Raw genomic sequence first — 18,585 nt, 5'->3', positions numbered from 1 at the left:
TCACTACAATCGGAAAAGATTGCAGGGACCAATCTTTCAAGAGGAGATATGGTCTACCTCGTACGACGAAACATCAAAACAAAACGACCAAGCAACAAATTGGATTTCAAGAAACTTGGACCGTTCAAAGTCAAGAAAACCATTTCAAAAGTCAACTACGAACTTTCGCTACCAACAACAATGCGGATACACCCGATATTTCATATCTCATTATTGGAACCAGCACCACGAAACGCCAAACCACAGGAAAAAATCGAAGTCGACGACGATCAAGAATACGAAGCAGAACAAATACTGGACACAAGAAAACAAGGTCAGCAACAGGAATACCTTGTAAAATGGAAAGGATACGGACCTGAGGAAAACACATGGGAACCCACCAAGCACCTGACCCATTGTGGTTCGCTTCTCCGACAATTCAATCAACAAAGATCAACCTCCTGACGAAATGGGATTTTCCGGCGCCGACGAATCCCCGAGCAACCCAAATTGGGCTAAGACAGAAGGAGACAACGACACCTGGGAGTACAAGAATCCCAATCCTCGACGAAGTCCGAGGGTAACCGATCGTCGTGAGGGAAGGCGGCCGCGCCTCCTCCACTCGTTGCCGCTCCTTCTCCGCCTCTTCTTTCTCGACACGTTCCAGCTCCTCAACGTTATCGATCCCACGGGAGACCGCCCGCATCATCTTTTCAAACCATAATTTCTTTTGTTTTCGAAGGCGCAGAACCTTTTCCTCGGCCTCCTCAAGCTCGCGTTCGAGCTTGATGTGTTGATTGCAATATTTCGAAGCTGTGCCGGCGATACCCTTGGACGTCGCAGCGGGGAAGGTGAAGGCGCACGCATTCGACACAGCGATCAGAATCCGAAGACGACACCTGGCATTCCCGGAGTCCGCGACGCTCGCAAGCCGAGCAAGAAGGCATCGTAAGAATGTCGGGATTCGAAAGGATCGTGGAAAGCAGGACACCACAACGGATGGACGACGAGGCCTTGGCCCTTTTCTTGGAAACACGGTCAGACGGCATGACGGACCATGATGAAGGAAGAAGAAAGGAACGGCACACACTCACGCAGGAAATGACCAGGATATGCGACACGGCGGCTAAAGCAGGTCTTGAGGGCAAGACCAAGGGAGGAGACCTGATGTTACGACCCGACCAACGGATGTTACGACCCGACCAACGGATGGCCGCGACACGGGCCAGGGATGACTAACCGCTGAAGGATCACGTGACCATGCGAAGGTGATCGGTGGATCGCCTTACGATCAAGCGAGCGGTGCTCGACGGATCGTTCATCGATCAAGGTGATCACCTCTGTGATCACCTCCAGCACCTCGCGATCAGAGACGGGCAGTTGGGTATATATAGCTGCCCCATTTCACTCCTTTAGATAGATAGCTCTTTGGCTTTCAACACAATCATTACGATCCCTATCACGATCTCATCTCTGATTCCGATCACTTGATTACCTGGTTACAGTCTACGGTCTACGACCTCCGACTCATCACCAACGTGACATACTTATCATTGCTCAGACCACGCCCTGTTGTATCTGCCAACATAAACCCCACGACAGGTTTATCCCTTGGGAATATCACCGGTCGTCACAAGTGGTTCCTAGGGATATAAATCCTTAGGAATAGGTCCTAACGGACAATCTAGCTTACCTAAGACGCCTATATCGATAAGGTCGCTTATAAATTCCTCCCTAATTCCCTCGATAAGAAGCTTCCCTCTACGCCTATATTAGACGAAGAGCTTTTGCCTAATCCGTCCTTTTAAGCGGGGAGTAGAAACACTAATATTAATAGAAGGTGGGCTCCCTGCTTTTTTTAGCTATTTCTACTAGACCGGATATCTCTTTTACGGTCTCCCGGCTAGCTAGGCACAACTAGAATCCTAGCCCTAGGCATTAAGAAGCGGCAGATAGAGCAATCCTTTATCTCTATTCTACGAGATTATATGGTCTGCGCCTAGGAGGGCAGGAAAGGAAGAAATTAGCTGCCGAAATCTTCCTCTATTCGAGCGATTCGTCCTTTACGGACAATTCCTTAGACAGAAAGAGCTCACAGGGGTATATAATATCCCTTTTTAGAGGAACTATTGCTTAGAGAGCTTCGAAACAAGCTACCGTTACTATATTAAGTACGGAGGCAGAGCTACTAGCTCTTTTAGAAGCGTTAAAAGAAGCGATTTTCCTTAGCCGGCTACTAATATCGTTACGACTATAAATTCCGTCCCCGTTAGCTATAGAATGCGATAACACGCAAACTATACGAATTCTTACGGAAAACAGCAAGTTATCGACCCGGCTACGGCATATCGATATCTACTAGCATTAGTTACGCTAAGAGGTCTAAAGGGGACTTATTTCCGTCCGTTAGGTTCTAACGGCATCGATAAAAGCCGACGGTCTTACGAAGCCCCTACCGAAGTAGAAGCTAGCTATCTTTTTACAGCAAATTAGGCTAGAAGACGTTCAAGAGAAGCTATCCTTAGAAGCCCGCCTTAAGAGTCTACGAGAGGAGCTAATAGCACGCAGGAGGAAGGAGACGTCTGCAGCCGAAGAGAGGAATTAGGACTTGTCCTAAAGGAGGGCCCCTAGCTTAATTAGGACTTATTCTTCTTAAAGGCCCCCTTTTTAGGGACTTATCCTTAGAGGTTTCGGAGATATCCCTTGCACGAGGACCAAGGAAGCTGAAAAACACCCGGTGTAGAAGAAGGAAGAAGGAGCTAAAAGAGGTGCAGAAAGGAGGGTGGGGGCATGAGGGGAAGCAGAAGTGGCGATGGCTTCCTATGGAGGTGGCGAGAGATAAGACGGATGTGCGGCAACGGCTAGAAAGGAAGGAAAAACCGGCAAAAGCTCGGTAGTTAAAAGGACATTAGTGGCTTCTTTAAGCAGGATCTTCTTTGTCAATTAAGATGCTAGACGGGTATAAAGAGGGGCGTTGGATAGAGGAAAGAAGGACAATCAAGGAAATATAACAATCACTCCCCTACCTTTATTGCTGCCCCCGCAAGAATCAAATCCCTCTGCCTTGCCTGTCCGACCCCTTACTTCCAATTTCACCTTCGTGCATTTTCATGCACTTCTCGTATCTCTCTTCGCGAGAACTACCTCTTTATTATTATATATTATATCGGGCCCCTTAATACCTATATTATCGAGGAAATTCCTATAGATATTTAGTATAAGGTCTTATATAATTCTTTATATTATCCTTATAAATTAGCCGACTAAGTTTATAGCCCTTTAAGGGAGTATATATATATATAAAAAGCTAATAGGTATCGTAAATATCGTTAAGTTATAGCTTTTAATATTAAGAGGGATTTAATTATATCCTAAAAAAAGGTCTAAGAGGAAAAGGATCTTATATATTAAGAAGTAGTCGCTAAACTTATTTATATTCGGCGGTAGGTTTATATCTCTTATTATAATAATATTTATATATATAGCGGAATTAATTAAGCGTAGTCCTTTATCTTTCTTTACTACTAAGAAAAAGGGGTTCTTATAAGGCCTATACCCTTCTTTAAGGACTCCTATCTCTAGTTTAATTTTAAGGAGATCGATAACTTTTTACTTTATTACTTTTAAGATCGGAATTAAGGCTACTTACTATGCCTTATATTCTATTATCCTAATAACGTATAAGGGGGCTATAGCTAGGTCGACTTTACCTTTTTTTATAAAATCCTAGGATAATACTACTTCCTTATTAAATAAAATACTATTAAAGATTTAGATTTCTGCCTTTATAAAAAAGCCCTTAAATTATTTATAAATTACTTTATATCTCTCTTATATTAGCCGCTTTCCTTTTTATATACTTAAGAGTTTTCCTATTAAGTATTCTAGGTAGGGTCTAAGCTATATCTTATCTTTAATAGTATTTTATTTAGTCTTTTTTTAGTTAAGGTCCCTTTAAGCCGTTTAATAAAGTATCGTTAATAAGGTTAATCTTATTTACTTTTCTTTTAAAGAGAGTATTAACCCTTAGATTATATAATCTAATAGGTCGTTTCCTCTTTATCTTAACTTTAACCTTTTAGATCTTTCTAGACTTCTTTCTAGCTTTAATAATATATTTCTTAAATTTTCCTATAGCCTTTATAACTATAACTTTAATAATCTCTTTTACTATTTTAGATCTAATAGCTAGAATCGCCTTATTTCCTTCGTTTATAATTAATTACTATAAGAAATAGTGTTCCTACTATAAATAAAGCAGCTATAATATACTCTCCCGATTATATAAGCTAATAAGTAGTATATTAATTATAGATAAAATTCTATATTATAGAGTAAGAATCGCCCGTTATTTTATATATTATTATATATTAAATAGGTTGCCGGTTATCGTATAATCGGGAATCGAAGAAATAGAGCTAGCTTAGAATACTAGCTAAGACCTCTTAAGAATACTAGCACGACTAACCTCCTTTGAACACGAATATTAGTAGAACTAAGACACTTCCTAATATACTCGAGGTATTACTAAATTTCTTAGTCTTAAGGCTATACGGCAGCTTAAATCTAGTCCTAAAAGGTTCTTTTATTTAGCTATAATTATCTATATAAGACAGTATGTCCGCTAGTAGAAAGATAGAGAATTATTAACTTTAACACCTCTTCTATATACTAATATATTACTAATAAATTCTATTATAAATCCTACCTTATACTCCTTCTTCCTCTTTATTACGTAGGCTTACGTAATTCCTTAATTTCCTAAAATTCCGCTTTTAGTTATATACCTTAAGAATCACTATTATACTAATACTACTAAAGGCTTATTTATACTAGTATAGGCTAGGTTAAGGACTTAGTTAGCGCCCCTTTTATAACTAAGGATCTTACCTCTTAGTAAGAGAATCTTAGCTATTAAGGTATCTATAAAGGGTTTTCTTTATAATTATTAAGTAGCTCTTAGGTTATCTTCTTTAACTTTTATTACTAAAGCCTAAAAAAGAATTCTTAAGAGCTAGGTAGCTATTTCCTATATAGTCTTCTTAAGCTTTAGTCTTTTATATATATCTTTATTAACTATTAAGGTTATAGTTTAAAAGGATTTTATTATATCGACCTTATTTAAAAGCTCTTATTTAATAGCTCCTACCGCTAGTATAGCTACCTAGATAGTACCGATTTAATATTTAACCTATATATCGCCGTTCTTTAAGGAATAATTAAATAATATATACGCGGCTCTAATAAATAGTTTACCTAGGATAAAAGGGACTAAGACTTTATCTAGTATAATATAAAGATAGATTAGTATCTAAGCTATACCTAGATAGAGATTAGTCTCTACCTCCCTAACTATATCTAAAAGGGACCTAGTATACGCTATCGTTAATACTCTTATTAATAGGATTTTAAGCTTATATATATTTATATATATTTTAATAATAAGGTTTCCTTTAAACTTAGTATTAATTAAGGCGCTTAAAACTTTAGCTTTTTAGTTGCTAAGCTATACTTAAATATAGGGTAGGTCTTATATATATTTAAGTAAGTAGAAGGGTATAAGAACTATATTTATATATATTATAAGAATCGCTATAAGGTCCTTTAAAGTTATCTCTTAGTATCTTATTAAGAGTACTACTTCTTATATAATAACTTTATCTTTCCTTAGTTTTATTACTTTTAGAGTTTATTAATTAAATAGTCTTTAGGCTAGTTATATTAAACTAATTATATTAATTATAAACCTAACTTCCTTTTATACTTATTAAACTTTAAGGCACTTATAATTTAATTCTTTATAAGTAAGGTAAGTAAGCTTAATTAGTTTAACCTAGTATTTTATATCTTATTTTTTAACTTATATTAAAGCTACTATAAGTTTTCCTTATAGATATTTAAGGAGGAGTAAACTACTTTCTATATTATCTTTAGCTACTTTTATAACTATTATTATAGCTTTATAAGGTCTTATATTACTCTCTACTTTCTCTAAGGTCTAGATTTTAGTGTTTTCTATACCTTAAGCTAGATCTATATATCTTATACTAAGTCTCTCGCTTAGTTAAGGAATAAAGTTAATTAAGTAATTTAAAGGGATTAGGATTCTTTTATATATAATTTCTCTAATAATTTTATTTATAAGTCTATTAAACTTCTTATATAGATCTACTTTATATCTATAGTATATAAGGATAATCTTTAAGCTAGTTTTTACTATTCTTATTATCTTAATTTCCTTTATATTCTCTTTAACTCTTTATCTTTTCCCCTTATAAGTATTAATCCTTATTATAGTTATATAGATTATCTAATTATATATATCGCTTTATTATATATTATTTATAATTATAATAACTAATATCCTTCTTACTTCTTTTCTTATATTACTTACTTTTAGATTCCTTAGCTTCTATTTATATAGGCTTCTATATCTCTAAAACTAGTCTAAGAAACTAGATTCTCTTTTACTAGTAGCTTAATTTAAGTAAGATAATATAACTATAGCTTTAACCTATTTTATAAGTAGTAATATAAAGGAGTCTAGCTATATATCTACCTAGTATATAATAAGCCTTTAAATATATATACTTATTTAAGAAAACTTATTAGTAAGTATTAAGGGAATTACGCTTTTATTATCTTTTCTTTTAAGGTAAAGAGTCTTATTTACTACTCTATATATTATAAATCCGATCTTATAGTCCTAAGAGTATACCTTATACTTATTAAGGTAATATCCTTCTTTATTATAATAAAAGTATCTCTTAGGCCGGTTAAAAGTATTAACCTAAACTATATATATTAATTAAATAGGTAGTAAAATCTAATAGTATTTATACTACCTTCTTATCTATAACTTAAAAAGTAGCCTTTACTATTAATATGTTTTTATTCCTTATTAAGCTAGTTAAATATCTACTCTTACTAGTAAGTAAGGTTAATCTTTATATCTTTAAAGGCTTTTATTAGGTTTAAGATCTTCTTTATAAGCTATCTAAGTTTCTTATCTATTTTCTTTAACTCTTTAAAAAGTTTTTCTTTGCCCTTATTAGATTTAGCTTCCTTTATTACTTTATTAATTTCCTTAAAAAGCTAGTCTTTCTTTAAGTTCTTAAGCTTTTAATTATAGACTTTAGATACTATATCTTATCGCTTAACGTCTTAGTAAGGTACTAAGTAGTTATTAATTATATAGATAAGGCTTTTATATAGGAGTTTTAAGATAACTTTAAATATCTTTCTATTTCTCTTTATAATATTAATAATAAGTTCCTTTAGTATTATATAGTAGATAAAGTATAACTAAACTATAGATTCTTCCTAGCTATTAAGTTATACCTTACGCTATAAGTATAAGTAAAGACTAAGCTATTCTATAACTTTTATAATAGTCTTAGACTTTTTAGTATTATAATAGTCTAAGCGGTTATTAGTAGTTTCTAGTTATTTAATATTATATATATAGTAGTATTAAAGGAGTCTCTTTTTTACTTTTTTTTAAGTAAGTCTATTTATAAGAATTTTAATAGTAAAGGCTTATATAAAAGAGATATAGACTTTAAGCTAGTTTATTTTATCCTTATTATAAATATAGTTAACGCGTATATCTTATTTAAACTTCTTAAGGAATTTAGTTATATTTTTACTATTAAATTTACTAATAAGTAAGAGTTATAATTAATAGAGTCTTCCTATAAGGTTATCTTAGCTTTTAGCGAGTATATCTCTATATCTATTAATAATCTTATTAATATCTACCTTAATATTTTTTATATCGCTAGTAATAATATTAGATAATCCCTCTTAATAGCTAGCGTTTCTAGATATAGTATACTTATAGATTATAAGGTTATAAAATTTAAAGTTAGAGTTTTTAGAGTTAAAGGATATCTTATTATAACTATCTTATTACTTACTTTCTTATTTATTAATAGGAGGTAAGCGTTCTTTATAAGCTACTATATAAAGGAAAGCTAAGGTTAAGGTTATTAAGGTATCCCTTATTAGTACTTATATTAGTATTATTAGTATATATATTAGTAAGAGGTCTTAGTAGGGTTTTAAAATAGTTTAGATTACGCTATTATTATTATTTATATCTTTTAAAGTATTATATAAAGATTATAGTTTCTTAACTAAGTCGCTACTATAGGCTACGCTTATAAAAGGCTAAGGTTATACTATAGCGACCGTACTAAGGTTAGGCTAAAGTAGACCTATATATAGGTAGAGCTCGACCTAAACCTAGGCCGAATAGCACCTAAATATAGGTTAAGCTAAGGACTAAGGAAGATAGATAACCGTCGCGACTAAGATAGAGTTTTCCTCCTTTCTCCTTAGCTTTAGAAAAATAATTATTCGGCCCTATACTACTATACTAAGTATACGCCGGCCCCTAATATATCTAAAGCTCCTTTTAAATAAGGCTATAAAGCCTAGAGAGAGATCGGACTAAAAGGATATAATATAGATATCCTAATAACTTAGAGGAGGGAGAATAGGCCTAAGGATAGTAGGGAGTAGTAATAGGAGGGCTAGACGCTTAGCTAATAATAAAGTAAGCGATACTCTCGCTATAAGTAGGAGAGGTAGAGATAAGGTATTAGGTAATATAGAGCTAACTATAGATATAGGAACTAATCGGCTAGATTAAAAGGATATATTAAAGGATAGATAAACCGATATAGATAGGTATATAGGAGGGGGCTAGGGGCGGAGTAAGTAGTTTAATACCGCCCTTAGGGGCGACGGGGGGGGTAGCGACGCCTACGACTAAGGGGGAGGTAGTAAGGAAGAATAGCTATAAGAAGCCTTTCTTAAGCCTAGGAAAATTTAATAGATAACGATAGTACTATTCCCTATAAGTATAATATATATAGGAGAAGTATAAGATTAATAAAGAATTCTTCTTAAGCTTAAGGGAAATCTTCTACCTTATCTATAACTACTTAGACGCTAGGCTATAATAAACGGTCGCTATATACTATAGAATAAGGGCGGAGAGGGGCTACGATTAAAAGGAATTCCTAAAGTACCTTAACTTAATCTACCTTAATATAGATATCTAGTTACGCGCGGCGGCGGCGATCTAGATAATAAAATAAAGGGAAAGTTAGACGTTTATAGCGTTCCTCTTAAAGTTCGAGTAGAGACTCTTTAAGGCTAGAAGCGGGTCCTAGCTATACGATATTTAAATCGTCTTTCTAAAAGGGGCTCTAGGAATCTAGCTCCGCGAGGCGTTAGCTATAGTCGACCTCCTTATATTAAGCTTCGCCGCTTATACTAATTAGGTAGCGTAAATAGTAGCTAAGCTAGAGAGGGTCTAGTAAATAAGATAACCCCCCTTAAACTAAAGGAGACTAGTAGATATATACCCTTAGGAAAGGAAGGATAAAGATAGGGATACCTTAATAACTAGTATTAACGCCCTAAATAAATAAAAGGAGGGGTAGAGCTAGCTAAAGAATCGGATATACTTTAACTATAGAGTTAAAGGATATATTACGCTCTATTATAAGAAGAAGAGATAGGAACCTTAGAGGGTAAGCGTAATAAAGGAAGAGAGGGACGCCGAGGATAATAATAACTTAGAAAAGGGGGAACCCTAGTATAAAGTCGGGCGCTAAGGGTAAAAGAGAAATAGTAAGAAGCTTAGAAGTTAATAAGGGACTATCTTACGCTAGGCCTAGTAACGCTAAGAGTAAGTATTAATAAGAAGAAGGGACTTAACGCGCTTATAAATACTAGCTATAATTACTATACTATAGTAAGCGAGAAGGTAGTAAAAAAGCTATAGATACCTCTCGGTAATAAAAGGAGAAGATAACTAAGGCTATTCTTAAAAGATACTCTAGCCCTATAAACGAAAGGAATTATAGTATTCGAGATAGATATTAATAGCTATATAAAGTAAACTATTATATATATAGTCCCTAGGCTAAGCTATAACGTATTCCTAGGAAGGCTATAAATAAAGAAGAACTAAGTAATATACAATATAGTAAGGGATTAGATTTAGTATAGTAAGGCTAAGATCTAAATAGGCCTATAAAGATTAGAAGTAATAAGGAGGGTAGAATAGATCTAAGGGGCAAAGATCGTTAGCGCGGTAGTATTTATAGCGGAATATTAAAGGGAGAGGGTGGTAAGGGATAATAAAGGAAGGTAAAGGATAGTCGATATCTAAGCGATTATAATAAAGGACGTAGAGAGAGCACTCTAGCTAAAGATAGCGGTAGACCTAGTAGACTATATCCTAAAGTAAGCGCTAGATATATACCTAGACCTTTTTATATTAAAGAAGGCTTTAAAGATACCCCTATATAGGCTAATAGTAGACTATAAGATTAACCTAATACTAGATAAAGATAAGGTAAAGCCCCCCTTATTATAGAGACCCCTTTATAATATATTAAGGGAGGAACTCTTAATACTAAAGAAGACCTTAAGCGAGCTAATAAAGGTAAACCTAATCCGCTTAAGTAGCTCCTTAGCCGCGGCCCTAGTACTCTTTACTTAAAAGTTAGATAGTCGCTTACGATTTTACTATAACTACTAAGCCTTAAACGTAATTATAAAGAGGGATAGGTACGCGCTACCCTTAATTATAAAGATACTATAGATACTTATAAAGGTAAAGTAGTTTATAAAGCTCGACGTTATAATAGCGTTTTATAAGATCTAAATAGTAAAGGGCTATAAGTTTAAGATAGCTTTTTAGATAAGGTTTAGATTATTTAAGTAGTAAGTATACCTATTTAGCTTAATAGGGACGCTAGCTACCTTCTAATAATATATTAATAAGGTACTAAGGGAATACCTATATAAGTTTATTATAGTATATATAGATAACGTCTTAATCTACTTATTAAGGTCTCTCTAAGACTACTAAGAGAAGGTAGTAAGGGTACTTTAAAAGCTATAAAAGGCGGGCTTAATATTAGACCTAAGGAAGTATAACTTTATAATAAAGGAGGTTAAGTACCTAGGCTTTATTATATAGGTAGGGGGTAAGGTTCGATATAACTTAGAGAAGATCTAAGTAATATAGATATAGCGGGCACCTTAGAATATAAGAGGAGTCTAGAGCTTCCTTAGCTTCGCGAACTACTACTAGGCCTTTATACTACTCTATATAGAGGCATTAGTATACTTAAATAGCTTTTATAAGAAGGGCGCGATCTTTAAGTAAATAAATAAGTACTAAGTAGCGTTTAAGTTTATCTAGAACGCTTTTTATAACGCCTTAGTACTATAACTCTATAACCTAGAAAGAGAAATATACTTAAAAGCGGACTATTTTAAATATATAATAGGGGGGGCGCTAATATAAGTAGGGCTAGACGGTATATAATACTTAGTAAGATTCTTCTTAAAGAGACTAAACCTAGTAAAGTATAATTACTTAATTTATAATAAGGAGATACTTATAATTATATAGTACTTAGACTTCTAGGAAGTAGAACTTTAGAATATACCTACCTTTATAGTACTAACTAACTATAATAACCTAAGGTACTTTATAATAAAGAAGAAGTTAAACGAAAGATAAAGCTAATAGGTAATAGAGCTTATATCCTATAACTTTATATTAAAGTTCCGGCTAAGGAGGCTAGCGGCTATGCCTAACGCGCTATCCTACTAAGAGTAGGATCGGCTAGTAGGCGAAATAGATAAAAGGGAGATAGGGCGGGTAGTCTAGATAATTCTAGAGACTATATACCCGCGGGGCCGCCTAGTCCCTACTAGGGGCCGATACGCCGACTTACTAGGACGCTTAGCCTAAGATAGGGCAGTAGTAGCAGCGCTATAGGTAGGTAAAGGAGGGGTAGGCGCGATAGCGTATATTAGCGGAGCGAGGGGGCCTATTAAACGACCTAAGAAGGAGGTAAATAAAGGCGATAACTAACTAAAACTCGACCTAAACTTAAGCTAAAATATACCCTAGGAATAAGCTAACCCTATACTAGTGTTTAACGACTAAGAGCTATAGAAGAAATAGATAGAAGCGTTAAGGAAAAATAAAGAATACTAAGCGGTATTTTAAGTAATATATAAAAGGGAGAGATCGCTAGTACTAAAATAGTAATTAAAGGTATAGCTAAGTAAATATATAATTAACGTTAAGAGATAGTTATACTTTTAAGAGAGGCTATAAGTACTAAGGAAACTAAAGTATAACGAAGGAGAGGGGGCTAAGGAATAAGATATACTTTAAGTATAAATAGCCTAACGGATATATAACTTAATAGTAGTAGGATACTTAGGGAGAGAGGGGACCCTAGTAATACTAGCCTAAGAATTCTTCTAGCCTAGCTAGTAGCGATAGTAAGGCGGCTTATCGCGAACTATAGACTATATAAGAGGGGGTATATATAGAGGTAACTTTAAAAGGGACTCTTAAAGCCCTTACTACCGCCGTCCTAACTATTTATATACTTATTAATAGACTTTATAGTCGAACTACTACTAACTAAGATAAAAGGCGCGAAGTACCTTTAAGTAATTATAGACCGGCTAATAAAAGTAGTAACGCTTAAAGTAATACTAATAATAAGGGTAGTAATATATATAATAAGGTTCCTTTAAGCTTACTTTTACTTTTATAGGATACTAAGATCGATTATATTAGATAGAAGGACGAACTAAATAGGAAGCTTTTAAAAGGAGTTCTATAAATAAATAGGATTTAAAAAGAAGTTAAGTTTAGTATACTACTTATAAATAAATAAGTTAACTAAGCGTATAAACTAAGAAGTATAAGTATACCTTTAAGTATATATTTACTATAGCTAGGACGACTAAGGAGTATAGCTACTATATATATAAGCCGTATTAAATAACCGCGTAGCGTTAATAATAAGCGTAAGCTTATTCTTCGCGATATATAGATATAATATCTAGCCGGTCTAAATAGTAAGGGAGGAGGGGCCGCTAGCGCTAGAAGTAAGGGGGGTAAGGGAGCTCGCTTAAAAGATAAGAGAGGTAACCGACTTCCTATAAACCGCTATTATCGCGGCGTAGGTAAGATAAAAAGAGATAGTAAACTAAAGGAGAGCCTTAGTAAAGAGGTTTAAAGTAAGCGATAAGGTATAAGTAGATATAGCTTGTAACGGGCTGAGCCCGTGAGGGTCTCGGCTCCGCTCTCGACAAGACCCACCGGAGCTCCGCTTATAAGCTCGTGCCATCTTCGAGAGCTTTCCTTTCTTTTCTTTTCTTCTTCTTTTCTCCTTAGCTTTAGGATACTCGTCGCAGTCGCTCAGCTAGTTGTCAACACACTCAGTTGAGACCGTTACATTATCCTAAAGCTCCTTTCATCGTTAAAGCCTTTGATCACAATCAATTGGCAGCGCTGTTCAGTTCCCTTTGTGGGTACGCGGAGTGGCAGTAGCTTGGGCAATCCTGTGTGGAACGCCCGCGACGAAAGTGCGTGTGTGTACGGCGCCAAAGCCAGCTTGGCTCGCGTCGCGTAGCTCTCATCTCCCGAGCAAAGGACGTGGAGCGTCAATCTGCTCTCCGTACGGCGTGCGGTTGAGCGAGAAGTACGTGATTGCTGCTTGGCTCCCAGTGTGGACGGCAGCAGCTGGACTAGAAGCCCTGTGCAGAACGTCCAGCCGTGTAGGAAGGAGCCTTCGAGGCGTTGATAGCGTTCGACCGTTGTCGAGATATCCCTTCCGTATCAGACTTGCTGTGTGATCAAGTCGCCCTCAGTCCTGAGAGACGAGGAGAAAATCTTCAGTCATGGAGGCAATCGATTCCCAGCAAGGTTCTTTTGAGCCTCAATCGATGATGCAAGCCCTGGCTGCAGTGATGGACAAACTAGAAAGTGTGTGTGCAAGCCAAGAGGCCGAACGCGAAGAGATGCGATCGCAGATCCGAATCCTCCAAACAGCCGTCTCAACTCCGACTCCGGCAAATGAACCAGTCGCTCCTATCGAACCGATGTCCGACAACACGCCTCAATCGATCGAGACATCCGAAAGAATCCCATCAAAGAGGGTAAAACCAACCTTGCCTGATCCGCCGAAATTCGATGGAACCAGGAAAAACTTCCGTCCCTGGTTCTTAGAGATGAAAGCGAAATTGGCTGTGGACCGACAGGCATTCGACAATAAAGAAGCACTCTTCGCCTATGTGTACTCCCGGTTGGCGGGAACAGCCCAGAACATGGCCGCTGCTTATTACGAACAGGGCGGTATCGATGGTGCTCGCTCCCCAGATCTGTTTCTCGACTACTTGAACCGTCGGTACGGGGACCCGAACGCAAAGGCACGAGCACTGGATCGACTTCGATCGTTGAAGCAGAAGCCTGATGAGAGTTTCGCCAGTTTCTTCCCAAAGTTCGAGAAAGAGCTTGCCGATAGTGGCGGTGGCGAGTGGGCCGACGTGGTGCAAATCAATTACTTGGAAGGAGCAATTAATAATAGGCTCAAGTCGAGTCTCGTCAGTGCCGTCAGTCTCCGAAGGATTTCAACAGCTACGCCGAGCTACTCTTGACGATTGGCTCGCGCCTAGATAGCCTCAATTTCCACCAACGACAACAAGGCCGCGAGCAGAGGTCAAGAAAGGAGTATGGTCGTTTATCCGAACCGCTCGAGTCCCGACAAAAGCCCCCGTCACCCGGATCGCCAACCACGTCGTCCCCCCCGTCCGATGATCAGATGGATTGGGAACCCGTGAAAGCAAATCGGTTGATAAACGGCAGGAGGGCCCCGGAGGAAAGCAATTTGTTCCGTTGGAGGAGCGCAAATGTTACGAGTGCGGGAAGCTTGGCCATCTTGCGGCCAAGTGTCCCGGGAAGGAGCGGCGGCAGCAGAGAGTCAAGGTCCGTGTCGAAGAGAAGACAAGAAGCTCGAGAGCAAAGCACCAAGAGCCCGCGGAGAGTTCTAGCGGGGATACCTCCGATGACCATTCGGAAAACGAGTAGCTCCTGACGAAAATCGCCGTCAGGAGCGCGCAAAGGCTGAGGCGGAATGGGCAACTCAGAAGGACGAGATGGACTGTGAAGGCCTCTACGTAAATTTCGGTATCAATCGAGTATTTCATCACGGCCTTCGTTGACTGTGGTTGCCTGTGTTATGGGACCATCAGTGAGCGCCTTGCCCGCAAGCTTCACCTGCCGCGTATTCCGATTAAACCTCGAACGTTGGAGCAGGTCAACACATTCTCACCCGAGGCCATCTGTGCCGTGACCTACTTCGACTTCGATATCGACGGGTACCAGAAGAAAAGAGCTTTTTTCTACGTTGTGCGAGACCAGACCGACCCTGTGATTCTGGGCAAGAAGTGGTTGAACCAGGAGGATGTCACCTTGCGATTATCGCAGAACCTCTTGCATATCGGGACGCACGACCATTGGGTGAAAGGCCGAGACCCGAAGGAGGAGGAACGGTGCAACATACGAGGACAGGCGGCGTTCGTGTTCGCCGGAATGGTTCGCCGAGCAAGAAAGTTCAAGCATCGAGACGATGGAGTGCGGATCTTCGCCGCAAGCCTGAAAGACATTGAGAAGGCATTGACTCCGAGGAAGAAGTCAGACCCGAGGGGACCATTGTACGGCATGTCACGAGAAGAGCTCATTGTTCTGCGAAAGACTCTCACTGAGCTACTCGACAAGGGTTTCATTCGAGCAAGTAGTTCTCCAGCGTCAGCACCAGTTTTGTTCGTGAGGAAGCCCGGTGGTGGTCTGCGCTTTTGCGTGGACTATCGAGGATTGAATGCGATCACCAAGAAAGACCGATATCCCTTGCCGTTGATCGAGGAAACTTTGCGGTCGCTGTCCAAGCCCAAGTGGCTCACCAAACTTGACGTTATCGCAGCATTTCACAAGATTCGCGTCGAGGAGGGAGACGAGTGGAAGACAGCATTCAGAACACGTTACGGACTCTACGAATGGCTTGTCACGCCGTTCGGGTTGACGGGTGCTCCGCAACGTTTCAGCGTTACATAAACCACACGTTGCGAGATTTCCTCGACGAGTTCTGTTCCGCTTACATTGACGACATCTTGATCTACTCGAGCGGTTCGCTCGCAGATCATCGCAACAAAGTCAGGCAGGTCCTTGCTCGACTGCGAGATGCAGGCCTGCAGATTGATATCGACAAGTGTGACTTTGAGGCAAAGAGTGTCAAGTACCTGGGCTTCATCGTCGAAGCCGGGAAAGGTATCCGCGTGGACCCGGAGAAGGTGCAGGCAATTCAGCAGTGGCAGCGACCCCGTTCTGTCAAAGGCGTCAGAAGTTTTCTGGGGTTTGCCAACTATTACCGGCAATTCATTCCCAGATTCTCCAACATCGCCGCGCCTCTAACGGCGTTAACAAAGAAGGATGCGGTGTTTGCGTGGTCGAAGGAGTGCGACAAGGCCTTCGAGGAGTTGAAGGCTCTTCTGACCAGTGCGCCGGTCCTTGCGCAATGGGATCCGGATAGAGAGACGATTGTGGAGACGGATTCATCCGGTTATGTCACAGGAGGGCGCTCTCGCAAAGGGCGATGACGGCATCATGCGGCCTGTGGCCTTCTTCTCAAGAAAAACGCACCGGCGGAGTGCAACTACCCAATCCACGATAAAGAGCTGCTGGCGATCATTCGCTGCCTTGAGCATTGGGACGCCGAATTGAGGAGTGTGAAGTCCTTTACCGTTTTGACGGATCATCTCAACCTCCGTTACTTCACCAAGAAGCAGCAACTGAGTGAACGTCAGGCGCGATGGGCTGAGACGCTATCGCGGTACAGCTTCACCATCAAGCATCGACCGGGCAAAGAAGCCGTCGTACCGGACACGCTGTCGCGACGAGAACAGGACATGCCGCACAGCGCCGAAGATGATCGGTTGCAAGGACGACGTGTTCAGCTGCTGCAACGTAACAAGGGTGGCCTGGTGACAAAAGTCAAGAGCGGTTATGTCACCAAGGGCGACACGGATCAACCCGATGACGCAACAACTGACCAAGACGACTCAATCGAAAACCCTTTCTCGGACCCGGAACTGCAGAAGTTATGGGACGAAGGTGTCAAGCACAATCGTTATTGGCTCATCCAGGCCGTACAGCAAGGCGAGAGGCGTCTGCCGTCGCATTGGGGACTGCCCGTGATGCTCTCGGAATGCTCGATTGACGATGGACAGCGGCTCTGCTGGCGAGAGCGAATTTGGGTGCCGAACCACGAACCCCTGCGCACGCGGCTTATGCAGGAGACGCATGACTCAACGCTTGCAGGACACCCCGGACGGGACATGCTGAAGTCCTTGTTGAGCCGCAAGTTTTATTGGCCAGGCCTCGATTCAGACGTGCGTCAATTTGTGAGAAATTGTGATGTGTGGCCGAAGCAACATTTGGCGAGAGAAGCGTCGCGGTTTATTGAAGCCGCTACCTATTCCAGACAGGATCTGGTCGGAGCTGTCAATTGACTTTGTGACAGACCTGCCACCAACCAAGTCGAACGGTTCGACCAACCTTATGGTCGTGACGGACAGACTGTCCAAAAGTGTCGTTCTTGAGTCATTGAAGGACATCACGGCCGAGACGACGGCCAGAGCATTGCTACGGAACGTGGTGCAACACCATGGCGTGCCGCGCGCGATCGTCACTGACCGTGGCACGCAATTCACCAGTAGACTATGGCAGAGGCTCTGCGAGCTGCTACGCGTGAAGCAAAGATTGTCTACGGCGTGGCATCCCGAGACTGACGGTGCAACAGAAAGGGCGAATCAGGAAGTCGAGAGATATCTGAGGATCTTTGCTGCTTATGCTCAGGATAACTGGGAAGAGCTGTTGCCAGCGGCCATGATGGCCATCAACAATCACAACTCGACGTCGACAGGCCTGAGCCGTTCTTTATCACGCATGGGTATCATGTTGACCCGATACAAGTCAAGGAGAAGTTACGGACGGACGGAAGGTCCCCAGTGGCCAGGGCTGAAAGCATTGTGCAACGATTTCGAGAGGCAACGGAATGGGCCCAGGCGGCAATTGCGTCAGCGCAAGAGCAGCAAGAGAAGAACGCCAATTCGCGAAGACAGCCGTCAGACCAGTTCAAGCCTGGAGACAAGGTATGGCTGCGACTTCGCAACATCCGATCCAATCGGCCATCCAAGAAGCTCGATTGGCTGTCGGCCAAGTACACCGTCCTGGAGACCATTGGGTCACACGCGTGCAGGCTGGACACGCCTCCGGGAATACACAACGTGTTCCACGTGTCGCTCTTACGCTTAGCAGCGGACGATCCGCTACCGTCACAGACGTCGGATGACTACCGCCCACCGGCCATTTTGACGGACGATGGCGAGCTGTGGGAAGTGGAAGAGATTCTGGACAGGAAGAAAGTCGGGAGAGAGTGGAAAGTGTTGGTGAAATGGGTCGGATGGATAGGTCCGACGTGGGAGCCAGTCAAGTACGTCGCAGACACAATAGCACTGGCTAGGTATGAAGAAGTTCATGGGAAAGTTGGATCGAAACCACCCCAATCGAAACGATCGAAACGGGGGGGGGGAGGGGGGGGGTTATTGTAACGGGCTGAGCCCGTGAGGGTCTCGGCTCCGCTCTCGACAAGACCCACCGGAGCTCCGCTTATAAGCTCGTGCCATCTTCGAGAGCTTTCCTTTCTTTTC

General features: G+C 40.1%; 1 protein-coding gene across 1 annotated transcript; it reads left to right on the top strand.

Annotated features, from left to right (window-relative positions):
* Nucleotides 1-15,412: 15,412 nt before the first annotated feature.
* On the top strand, nt 15,413-18,398 carry HRG_09276 (integrase core domain-containing protein; the record flags this gene model as incomplete). Its single annotated transcript, XM_044867747.1, has 12 exons — nt 15,413-15,646; nt 15,713-15,880; nt 15,922-16,003; nt 16,058-16,169; nt 16,263-16,440; nt 16,507-17,022; nt 17,104-17,152; nt 17,195-17,265; nt 17,342-17,588; nt 17,957-18,171; nt 18,217-18,320; nt 18,380-18,398. 12 exons carry the CDS (start codon nt 15,413-15,415, stop codon nt 18,396-18,398), a joined length of 1,995 nt encoding a protein of 664 aa, XP_044717007.1.
* Nucleotides 18,399-18,585: the final 187 nt, after the last annotated feature.

This window comes from Hirsutella rhossiliensis (assembly GCF_020360975.1).
Source record: "Hirsutella rhossiliensis strain HR02 chromosome Unknown scaffold00012, whole genome shotgun sequence".
NCBI classification, from domain to species: Eukaryota; Fungi; Ascomycota; class Sordariomycetes; order Hypocreales; family Ophiocordycipitaceae; genus Hirsutella; species Hirsutella rhossiliensis.
This window is presented reverse-complemented; position numbering and strand designations above follow the sequence as displayed.